The following is an 11,959-nucleotide window of genomic DNA, read 5'->3' on the forward strand; positions in this document are numbered from 1 at the left end:
GGAAGGGAAGGGAAGGGAAGGGAAGGGAAGGGAAGGGATTGTTTGGGACACAACAGATTGTATCAGGAATGGGGCGGGGGTGGTTTGGGATGAGATGGGTTGAATTGGGATGGGATGAAATGGGATGGGTCAGGATGGGTCTGCTCAGATCAGTATGGGATGGGTCAGGATAGAATAAGATGAATTGGATTGGGATGGATCAGATCAGATTGGGATGGGACTGTTTGGGATGAGATGAATCGGAATGGGATGAGGTGGGATGGATTGAGATCAGCTGGAATCACAGTGAGACAGATTAAGTTAGAACAGAAAATGTCAGGTTGGGATGGGTCAGATGCAGTGGGTCAGACCAGGTTAGGGTGAGATGGGTTTCACCAGATCAGGACTGAATCGATGGGTTGAGTTTAGACAAGGTAGGATGGACTGGGATAGGATGAGTTGGGATGGGATCAGCAGGGTTAGGATGGGATGAGACAGATTGGGTCAGGTCAGGATGTGCTTGATCACAGATGTAAGGGTTGGATGGGTCAGAACCTGTGGGTTGGGCTGGGACATGACAGTCATCACAGCTGGCTCAGGATAGGGACCTCAACTGGTCCCACCAGGTCAGGCTTCCCATTCCAGCACTGTGCTCTCTGCAGGCGTACACGGCAGCAGTGCCCCCTCCAGGGCCAGGACGGCTGCTGAAGGCAGGAGCCACAGTGCTCATCGCTGGGGCCCTTCTGCTGCTGGCTGGGGCCATCGGCGCCTTCTACTTCTGGAAAGCCACCGAGAGGCAGGTGAGCACAGCCAGCCTGGTACAGGCTGCAAGTAACATAGAGCACAGGCTGGAAACTTGCATTACAGGACTGATAAAGAGATCTTTAAGCAGGTCTTTTTCTTTTTTTTTTTTTTTCTATAACTTAAAAAAAAAAAACCAACATATAATAATTATCTTTATTAGTTGTGGGAATGGAGACTCCTGGAAGCACATTTCCTACTGACTGTGCAACGTATCTCCAGGAGCACAGACACTACATTGATTTCTGCTCACACGTTCTTAGCAAACTCCAAGCCCAGGCCCTCCCCAGGGATTCACATCCTGGGCAAACTCCAGCCCTCAGGACAAAACCAGCATTGAAACGCATACATTCCTTCCCCACACCACAGCATGCTCAGACCAAGTTCCACCTGGACCCCAATGTGTGCAGTGCTATATTTAACCCATGATCAGCTCGCCCATTGGTGGGCTGTGCAACGGTGCATGCATGGAGGCGTTTATGGTTAACAGCTGTGGAACAACTTTTAAAGCCATGGTACATTTTCTTATTTACATTTTCTGGGGTAGATAAAAGACACTGCACGCAAAGAACAAAACTAAGAAGTTGCTGACCACTTTAAGAATCTACTTTCAGAAGCATCATGAGCGTGATGCTATGTTAATATATAAATTTCACTTTCTGTTTAGCTAAGTTTTGGTTTAAAACATATGTTAAGCATGACAGTGCTCATCTGAATTTAGGTTGCTCTGTTAGCACAGTTCAGATCTTTGGGTTTACTTTGTAAAAAGATTTGCACAACTTCCAGCCATGCTGCAGTCCCATCAAGGAGGTCCTTGTGCAAGTCCCGGCCGCAGAGCAGAGCTCCCTGGGAGATACATGCATACATGTAGCAATAATGTAGATAGTCAGAGAAAGTACAGGGTTAAACACCAAAAAAAAGACAAGACACATTGCTGAGCTTTAAGCCAGGCTGCAAATGCCATCCTCTAGGCTCTTGAAAGGAGAAAGGAGGTTGTGGATGCCCCATCCCTGGAGGCATTCAAGGCCAGGCTGGATGTGGCTCTGGGCAGCCTGGTCTGGTGGTTGGCGACCCTGCACATAGCAGGGGGTTGAAACTAGATGGTCATTGTGCTCCTTTTCAACTCAGGCCATTCTATGATTCCATGACATCCATGAGTACATAGGCTGGCAGGGACACAGTGCATCAACAGGACAATTTCCCCCTACATATTGCTCCATCCATCCGAATCCTGGTTTGCAAAACATAGAACCATAGAACACCCCGAGTTGGAAAGGACCCATAAGGATCATTGAGTTCAACTCCTGTCATACCCAGAGCCGTCATTGAGATTCAAAGTTAAATTCCAGGTCGATCGGGAAAGGTGGGAGGCATTTTTCCAAGGTGCCTCCAAGCTCGGGACTTGCAAGTACTCAGGAAGCAACTCTACAAATCACATTCATAAAATAGCTTAAGGTAAACTTATTTATTGTTAATCCTCACGTTCTCTCTTAACTGACAGCAGTAATAAAAGATCTCAAATCTGGCTCAGCCCCGAGGAGGGAATGCTGCAGGCATAGGTCTTGGTCTGTGCACCACGTTCAATTGAAGCCTCAGATAGTAGAGAACGTGGGCCTGCATGCATATAATTGGGGAACCATAAATCTTTAGCACCGTCAACTTCCCCGAGTGAGGGTGAGGGAAGAAGAAATTTGTCTCTAGCTGTCAGTGTGAATTTTTTGTTACAGTGCTGCAAGGATTTTATTTTATTTTTAAATGAGACTGAAAGTAAGCTGCTCGTGTAGCACTTGTCTCTGGACTGCACAAGAGAATCAAACAAACCCTCTGCTGCAGAAGGCTGTAGGGTCTCCTCCTTGGGGATCTCCCAGAGCCACCTGGATGTGACCCTGGGCACCCTGCTCTGGGTGTCCCTGCTGGGGCAGAGGATGGAGGAGAGGGACCCAGAGGGCCCTGCCAGCCTCAGCAGTGCTGTGGTTCTGTGAGTAGGGTCATGACCATCAGGTTGACCCACCATCTGGTTCAGGAAGAAGACAGTGCACAGCATTAGTGCATTACTGCTTTGTTATCTATTCCAGGTGTACAATGTTCATTACACCATGAGCATTAATGGAAAAGTGCAAGACGGATCGATGGAAATAGATGCCGGAAACAACTTAGAGACATTCAAAACAGGAAGCGGGAATGAAGAAGCTGTTGAAGTTCATGATTTCCAGATTGTAAGTACTGCCATTGGGTCCCTCACACCCTTCTCTCCAATGCCTTCACCCCACTGTCCCAGCTCTTGGCTCCTCAGCCCTGGCTTGTGGGTGCCCTCGCTGCCCACACAGACATCCACGCTCTCCTGGCTTGCTCTCACAGCAAGGCCAGCAGTTTCCTCCAAAATGAAGTCCACATATCCTTTAGGGGTAGTTCTTGCCAAGGTCCTCTCCAACATGGATTAGGCTGCATCAGATTTGGCTCCACCGCACGTTTTCAAATCATTAAAATAGAGCTGCAACGTGTGCCCTCAGGATCATGCTAGGAAAACTCTCTGGCAGGCTGTGCCACAGCCCTTGTGGGATTTTGTAGGATTTGAACTGGAGAAACACACCTTCCTATCCAAAACGTCAGCATTTGAGGAACACAAGATCGACACCGTAAGCCAAGCAGACACTAGGGACAAACTTATGTAGTGTTCTCTGAGATCAAGGATGGGAGCCTGAGGTCAAGCCTAGGGGAGGGGACAGAGGCATGCAGCACAACTTCTGCATCCATCTGTCAGATGTGCTCTGTTTAGTGATTCGATCCAGCAGCAAATATATTTGAGTACCCAAGTTGCTTGGGAACGGTGGCTCAGCAGCTAGCCTGGGCTCATGGGTGCCAAATCTCAGCATAACAACCAGGTGAGCTGCTCACAGAGCTGCACCATACCCAAGCTAATAAAGGTCAGGATGTGTGGGGCCCCGGGTAGCCTGTTTTAATGAGTGATACCCCTGCCTACTTACAGCATGGGATTGAAACTGAATGGGCTTTAAGGTCCCTTCCAACCCAAGCCACCCTGTGATTCTATGAAAGGTCTGCCTGGGCAATGCTGCAAAAATTTTTTACAGGACCAAGACGCTGTAGTTAATGTTCTCAGGTGCAAAACACTTAACTTCAAAGTCTTCTCTAAGTCAAAGCAACATCTAAAGCAAAGGACACCAGCAGGTGTCAGGAGGACTGCTTCCTATTCTAGAAAGCAGAGGAAATCCAGCGCCATGGCTTCTCTACAAATACAAGCAAATCCAAGCCAGGAGACTGGGAACCAGCTTGCCCATCAGCTGGAGTTCAGCTTTTACCAATCTCTAGCAAACATCACCATAGCAACATTAATAGCAGCTGAATAAGGGCATTGCAGCAAGCTCTCACTGTTCCTCTTCACTATTCCACATCTGCACAAAGGCTCCAGCTCAACAGAGAGATGCTGAAGTCACGTCACTGCCAAGCATGCTGCTTGCTGACCTAAGAGCTAGGTCAGATCAGCTCCCCAAGTGTGGCTGCTACCTACCAGGGTTGTGCCTGATCACAGTCCCAAGGCTCAGTGAGAACAAATGGACTCTGCCAGTTGGGTTTTGAGCTGAGAATAGACATAAGGGAGAAAGAAAGGCAATTCCAAAGGCCAAGCATTTAAATTAGCATCCTTGGATTGATTGGCACAGCTCAGATGACTGCGTGCCCTTCGATTTAAGGGTAGATGTGGCGCAGAGGGACATGGTTCAGTGGGCGTGGTGGTGATGGGTTGATGGTTGAACTAGGTGATCTTAGTGGTCTTCTCCAACCTTCACGATGCTGTGGTTATGCAATGCTGAGCTGCTCCCAACGTACTCTAGAATAAGTCCCAGCGTGTGCTGGTGTGTCTTTTTAAATAAGACTCAGTGTTCAGACTACAAGCTCAGTGACAGTGTTGGATGGGGTAGCACGAGGGGTTTATGGGGCAAGAGCACACAGAGGGCTGCACCCAAATGTCTATATGATGTCCTATTCCTTAGGGCATCACCGGCATCCGATTTGCTGGAGGAGAGAAGTGTTACATCAAGGCCCAGCCCAAAGCTCGCGTGCCTGAGGTGGATGCCATGACCAAGGCCAGCCTGTCCTCTGACCTGGTAAGGGCTACTGGTATGAGGGGGGATGAGCAGGGGGCATTGGGGGCATGAGAAAAGGCTGAGCAGGAGGCTGTGATGGGGAAGCATGGAGGGATAGAACCCAAGGGAATGCTTACCAAACTAGAACAACTCCACCTATCAAGGCTCGGGAAATATTGAATGTTACTGCAAAATTTCAGCTAACTCAGAAGAAATAACAGTAAACATTAAGAATTTACCTCATTAGCCTGCATCGGTCTTCATTTTAGAACACTGTGTTGACTAAATTTCACAGATCCTGCATCACACAAGCTGCAATACTCACCCAGCTACCATGAAAACCGCTCCCATCCCATTTGTATAAAGTCAGTCGTTTCAGGCCCTCCCCCATTGCTTGACTTTTCTGGTTAGATGAATGACTGGTGTGGCAAAGCAGTATTTATTTTCCTACTTAAAGGAAGTTCTCCCTCTGATACACACGTACATCTGAGTACTTACAGTGCATCCTTACAGCACATATAGCCAACGTTGCCTATAAAAATGGCCAATGGAAATAAACTTGCATAGATCCCCAATGTCTGCCTGCTCATAAGTCATGGTAATTTCAAAACAGAAACAAAGGATATTTTTATATCGGAAAAGTGGATTCTCTGTTTTCTGATGCTGATGGAAATTTAAGGGGGAGAAAAAAAAAAAAAAATCAAGAGCCGCTCTCAGCAGACAGATTGGATGGTGAACTTCAATGGCTCGAGACCTACAAAGAAATCAATAAACACATTAAAGGAACAACAACTTGACAGAATAAATTGATCTAGTCAGTTATGTAACGAGTTTCGATGACTTTTATGGAAGCAATTTAGAATTTTAACTTTGAAATGATACTGGTTTTCATGATTCACAAGTTGGTTTTCTTTTAATATTTCACTGTTGCTATAAAATACTTACACATTTTATGTAAAATAATACTTTGAACTAACGACTTTAAAGAATCAATCACTGGCATTTGCCTACGTTACTTTGAAGATACAAACCAAAAACCTGCAGGGTACACTTCAAAAAGGCAGGCTCCTTTAACTTGCACTTCAAGCTTTTGGTCAATTGAATTGCTTTTACTGAACAAGACCTTTAATCAGAGCCATCACGTTGACTTAAAACTGGAAGCTGCACCAGTTCTCGTACTGTAATCCTCTGCAAAACTTGCAAGCAAGACTTTTTTTTCTTTTTTAAACATCTATTGTAAACAGATGTTTACAATAAAAACAGCGTAGGAGAACATCAGATGAGAGCAGGCATAATAGAAGGATGGGGTCTCATTTTTGGCTGGCCTATTTCACTGTTCGTCTCTTGAAGCTGGTGGATGTTCACAGGTTTTACTGCTGAAATCCTGGCACTTGGGCCTGGAAGATCTCTCATACATAGGGCAAAAGTATTCTAAAAGAGAAAAGGGTGAAACTATAACCCCAGCAAAACCTGACAGCGGGTTGGCTCACTACAATCAGCTCACATTCATGAAATAAAGGATGTACAGCATTAGTTGCAGCTGACGATTACACAGTTTGATGCCCAGGAGTTAGCAGCAGGCAGGCAGAAGGCCACTCACTGAACTAGCAAAGGATTTGTGCTCTTCTGTTTGCAGGAAGATGAAATCATGCCTGTTAGATTTGACGAAAACTCTCTTATCTGGGTGGCTGCAGATGAGCCCATCAAGCACAACGGTTTCCTAAGCCCCAAAATTTTAGAGCTTTGTGGGGATCTTCCGATTTTCTGGCTTCGACCTACATATCCCAAAGGTAACGTTTCTTGTGTTTCAAAAGCATTAGAACCAAACTGCTCAGGCAGCTGGAATGCCACAGGTGGCCAAGGGCTGAGGACCAGCAAACTACTGGTCCGAGATCATACCCTGCCATGTTTCCCAATGCTTCTCCAGTAGATTTCGGTGGAGGGATCAGCTTGGCAACTTGATAGATGAAGTTTATGAGGTTCTGAAAGCCAACCCTGGGTGGGAGTGTGGTCATCAAACAGCCACTCCTAGCAAAGGTGTTCAGGAGTTACCAGGGTGATAGCAACTTCTCCAGGTACATCCCAGGCCTGGAAGGAGAAGAGAGGGCTTGAAAAGATTTATTCCTCCTTGCACCACCTAATTTTAAAACACTGGGGAAAAAACAATAAATAAATAAATACCATTTGAGAGCACCAGGGGATGCAAGCAAGCTGCCATTATCTTCTATTTTTCTCATGATCTTGCACTTCCTACTGGGTAACAAAAGAGCAGCATCAAAGCAGCTCCCACCAGGTTCACCACCTGGACTTGGGAACAGGGCATCAGTCTGCCACAAAAGCACATACAATGGCCCTTGTGAATGCTGGCAGCTGCTGCTGAGGTAACATCCAGTGACCACGCTGGAAGCCAAAAGCATTTTCTTACACCTGCTTAGCTTCAAGGGAAGAAAGAGGGAGAAAAAGCTTCACTCCCCATTTTGGAATGATATCAGTTCCTTACAATGCACAGGAAAGCAAGGAGTTCCCACTGGGATGCTTATCAAGTTTCCCATTTTGCTGTTTGGTCTTCCCTCCCCGGTTCTCCTAGCTTCTATTAAACACACCATTGAAATCTGGATCTGTGGATAAATACAAAGTTATATTCAAAATATGACTACTCCTTCAGATAAACAAAGAGAAATGAGAGAAATGAAGAGAAATAAACGCCAGTCCGAGTCAAACTTCGATGCAGAAGACACAGCAACTGCTGCTGAAGAAGTGAACACCAGGTCCACCCCCACTCAGCTGATTCAAGAGCTTGGCCCCCAGCCTAATGAAACCAGGCCAATGCAGCAAGAAACTGATCAAACAATTAACCCAGATAACCCATACAATGTGAGTATTTGGCACCACAGAGCACAAGACTGTGGTGGACAGGTAATACTAATGACACGGTCGGGCTTATCTTTTATTTATTTAAATCTGCACACTCAGTTTTTCTCCATGAAACATGTCTACATACAAGTTCAAAAAGGTCTTCTCCTTCTCCCTCCCTCAGCCCTAGTTTTAACTAAGCCTCAGCAAGATGAAGTGCTTGAGGTGGCAAGATCAAGAGAAGCTGATGAAAAGTTGCTTTTGAAGGGCTCCAAGAAGTACTAGATGATGATAAACTAGAAGCTGGTCTTAATCAGGTAGCTGTACCCCAACAAAGGTAAAGCATGAACCTAGTATCTAGGACCTACACCATGCTCTTAAATATACAAACCAGCATCAGACCCCTAGAGAAGAAGTGGTAGTTTATGTCTGATTTCAAAGATACTAGGGGTTAAGCCAAAACATGGAATGTTATGGGTTGGAATGGACTTTAAAGCCCATCCAGCTCCAAGTCCATGCGGTGGGCAGTGCCACCCAGCAGCTCAGGCTGCCCAGAGCCCCATACAACCTGGCCTTGAGTGCCTCCATGGATGGGGCACCACACCTTCTCGTATTCTTTGCTCATAGCAAAGAATTTCCTCCTAAAAAGAGATCTACTCCCTCAACCTGCTCTCCCCATCTGCAGGACATGCTCTCTTGCAAGTTGCTCAGAGGCAGCAGCAGCACATGGAAGGTGACCACTGGGACATTTATTGCTGCTCTCTGAGATGAGGCAGCGTGCAGGAGCCATACAGTAGGCAGCCTCTAGTCTAGTGCACCAGTGCCAGAGAATTTATACTCACCATTTGGTGCAGCAGGAGTAAGTCACTTTAATACAATACTGTTACAAGATAAATGCCTCCTGCTTTGGAAATAAGTCCCAGCTTTGACATTTATGCAACAGCAGGAGATCATTATGCTGTGACAGCATTCTGCCGAGTTGACATCCCTTAATTAAACTCAAATTAATCACTCCAAATAAAGTGGATCTAAACTGACTCTCATGAGGTCAGTGGAATAGCAATGGCTGTGGAATTCAGCTTCTCTTTGCATCCACTAGCGTGAAGTCCATGAGGCCCCAGTTCCCTTTTTCTCTGGGAGCAGCAGCAGGGCAGTTGCTGCAGCTTCATTCTCCCAGCCAGAGGAATACGTGCTTCCAGCTCCCCACACTTCCTGCAGGGCAGGACTCACCTTCATTAGCAGTTACCCCATAGATGCCTTTAGCCAAGCTTTCCCTAGAGGCAGATTTGTTTAATTCCAAAGGACCGTTAATTACGTTGTAGCTCTTTCCCCCAGGATGGAAGGAATCATGCTTACAACTATTCCTCCTCACCCACTGCATAAAGGGACTCTGAACAATGAGCTCTCGTGCAGAAGCTCACATTGCTGCCATCTAAACCCAAGGAGGAAAACTCAAGGGAACCAACATCCCTCCCTTGCTATCAGGTTGGGGAAGGAGACTCCAAAGGCCTGAGCTCAACCAAGTGGTCCCCAGCACCACACACCAGCCTGGAGAGGAGAATGAATCCTCTGTGCCCCACTGCTGCAGTGTGCTGCTGGTTTCCAAATGAAAAATGCTCAGGGCCAACTTAGATGCCAGCATCTGCTGTTTGCTGCTGCTTTTCTCAGAGTTCTTGAAAAAAGAACAATTTAGCTTCAAAATTAGAATATTCAGTTTGTTTGGTGGTTTGATTTGTTTGTCGTTTGGTTGTTGGGTTTTGTTTTTTTTTTTTTCCCCCAAAAATAGGAAAATGATTCTGAAGGGAGAAAGCAAAAGTAAAAGCCTGCTTTTAAATATTTCATACACACTGTGTTCCATGCAACTGCATACTGTCAGGTACAGAACAGGTAGAAATCCCACTGTCCACAAAGCAACTCAGTGTGGCACTCAGGAAAAAAAGCTGAAAGAAAGACAAGAGAGAAGTTTTCTGAGTTAAAAAAAAAAAACCATTAGAACTTAAATAAAAACATTAAAAGTACAGCATAAGCTTCAGACATGGTCATCTACATGAAAGACCCTTATGACTATATTCAAGTCTTTTCCATCAGTAACATTCATACCTTGGGGGTTTCAGTGCTGCTGGATCTTTTGCAGACTGAAGAATAATAACGAATTTCGTTAGAGCTCCCTGTTTTTTCTTACCATTTTTACACGGGTGACTGCACCAATTCTACACCCCTACCAAGCAAAAGGGAAAAAGCAAGGTCCACTGGTCAGCTAGTGGGAGTGCTGTGCAGTTCGAGGCCAAGGTTTCAGAGCTGATAACACCAACATTTTGCGTTTCAGCAACTGGAAGGTGAAGGGATGGCTTTTGACCCCATGCTGGACCACCTAGGCGTGTGCTGCATCGAGTGCAGGCGAAGTTACACGCAGTGTCAGAGGATCTGTGAGCCTCTGCTGGGCTATTACCCGTGGCCATACAACTACCAGGGCTGCCGCACCGCCTGCCGTATCATCATGCCCTGCAGCTGGTGGGTCGCTCGCATCATGGGCGTTGTGTGAGAAAGCTTTGGGTTCCTGGAAGAAGCCAGCAGGAGTTTGACGACGCCAAACTGATGAAAGACTACGACCGAAGCAGCGTGGCCAATCCTGGCTTCTAAGTCCAAACGCGTGTTACTGTGCTAAAAGCAAGGGCAGGTATTCGAAGTGTAAATAAACTCTTAAATTAAGGTGCCATTAGCTTGACCGACGACAAAGAGTATGCTAGCAGGCACTGAATTCCAAACTAAGAAGCCCCAAAACAGACAACACTAACTTTGCTCACAAGCTGGTTTAGCAGTCTAGAAGCTTGCTCATAAATCCAAATTCAGACTTTCATAACAAAAACCTCTCTCTGAGCTAGACGTGAAAATTTATGTCCAATTAGGCAACTGGCTAAACTTGTACACTTGGGAGTACCTTTCATCCACGTAGCTTACCTAAATAAATCACAAGTTAAGTCGCTCCCCGTTGCTATCTGTACATGGCTGCCAGGTCATTATGAATGGTTATAAACCAATTACAGCATACCTTTCCCACAAAGCTGCTCCAGGGGACATGGGAAAGCTCACATCGTGTTTAATCAGAAACAAATGGCAGGAAGAGGGGCTGCGGGATGGAATTTGTGTGGCTGCAGAATCAAAACCCTTCGCACATCCCAACATCAAAGCTGCCCCGGCATCGAGAATCTTGTATCCATGATATGGATGATATGGATATCATGTATCCACTGCAGTGTCTGACAACTATCTGCCATCCAGAGACTACAGCTTAAGTATTTACACCCAACTGCAGGCCAAAGAGTCTCAAGACCCTTCCAAATCGACAAGAGCCGCTGTTATTTATAAAGCCTTGAACTAGGCACTCTTGACACAAGATTACAACCCCTCCTTATTCCACGTGGATAGTGGTTGTTCATGCCAGCTCCTCGGCCTTCGCTGGAGCTAACCTCTGTTCCCTACAAGAGAAATTGCTTACCAGTAAATGGGAGGGAAAAAAAGATTTTAACCTCACCCTTGTTGCTCAGGCAAACTCTGCCATTAGAGGGATTGATCCCATTATGTATTAAATCTCTACGGAAGGTACTGAGCTGAAATACGCAGGATGGTATGACTTAGGATTCCTAGACTTTGAACAAAAATAGAAGTATTATGCTGCCTTCATCCACACGACATCTTAAACTCCAACCCTGAGCTCATGGAGCCATCTACACAGGCATTATAAACAAAAAGGTCCAACCTTCTAAAGCTCACTTTCTGAAGCATTCATTTTTGTGACTAAACAGCTCCCGAGATGTTGCAAGCCTAGTAATGTTATTAGCACTGCATCACACAGAAAAAAGGAATTAATTTGACATAATCGTGGCTTAAAGAAAATAAAGACAACCTCATGCAGAATGCTAAACAGCGTATCTAAAAAGCAAAGTGTTAAACGAGAGAAGATGAGAATAGAATTCAGTATTTTGTTCTGTTATTATTATAAATAATCTTCACCTTCCCTTAATCTCAAGAACAAACTTGCTTTTAAATATTTAAACTGGAAACTTCTTAGAGCGGGATTTCAAGGCCTGTTACATTTGAGGTTTTTGCTCTTTTGAAAGAAAATGACCTTGATCATTATGTTGTTTTAGAAATATGCCATTCATATGCTTAGAAAAATCATTTTTTCTTTTCTTTTTTTTTTTCTATTTTTTTTTCTTTTTTTTTTT

The 11,959-nt window shown here is 45.3% G+C and overlaps 1 protein-coding gene across 1 annotated transcript; it reads left to right on the forward strand.

Annotated features, from left to right (window-relative positions):
- The first annotated feature begins 134 nt into the window (after positions 1–134).
- On the forward strand, positions 135–11,392 carry CNMD (chondromodulin). The gene is made up of 7 exons (XM_003203317.2): positions 135–152; positions 642–779; positions 2,856–2,996; positions 4,788–4,901; positions 6,517–6,670; positions 7,546–7,754; positions 10,060–11,392. Exons 1-7 carry the CDS (start codon positions 135–137, stop codon positions 10,273–10,275), a joined length of 990 nt encoding a protein of 329 aa, XP_003203365.2. The 3' UTR covers positions 10,276–11,392.
- Positions 11,393–11,959: the final 567 nt, after the last annotated feature.

This window comes from Meleagris gallopavo, chromosome 1 (assembly GCF_000146605.3).
Source record: "Meleagris gallopavo isolate NT-WF06-2002-E0010 breed Aviagen turkey brand Nicholas breeding stock chromosome 1, Turkey_5.1, whole genome shotgun sequence".
NCBI lineage: Eukaryota > Metazoa > Chordata > Aves > Galliformes > Phasianidae > Meleagris > Meleagris gallopavo.

What these genes read in the sequence shown, in the direction of transcription:
- CNMD (XM_003203317.2), top strand. An exon ending in GGAAAGCCACCGAGAGGCAG is followed by an intron (nt 780 to 2,855) that starts GTGAGCACAGCC and finishes TATCTATTCCAG; the next exon opens with GTGTACAATGTTCATTACAC. An exon ending in ACCCAGATAACCCATACAAT is followed by an intron (nt 7,755 to 10,059) that starts GTGAGTATTTGG and finishes TTTGCGTTTCAG; the next exon opens with CAACTGGAAGGTGAAGGGAT.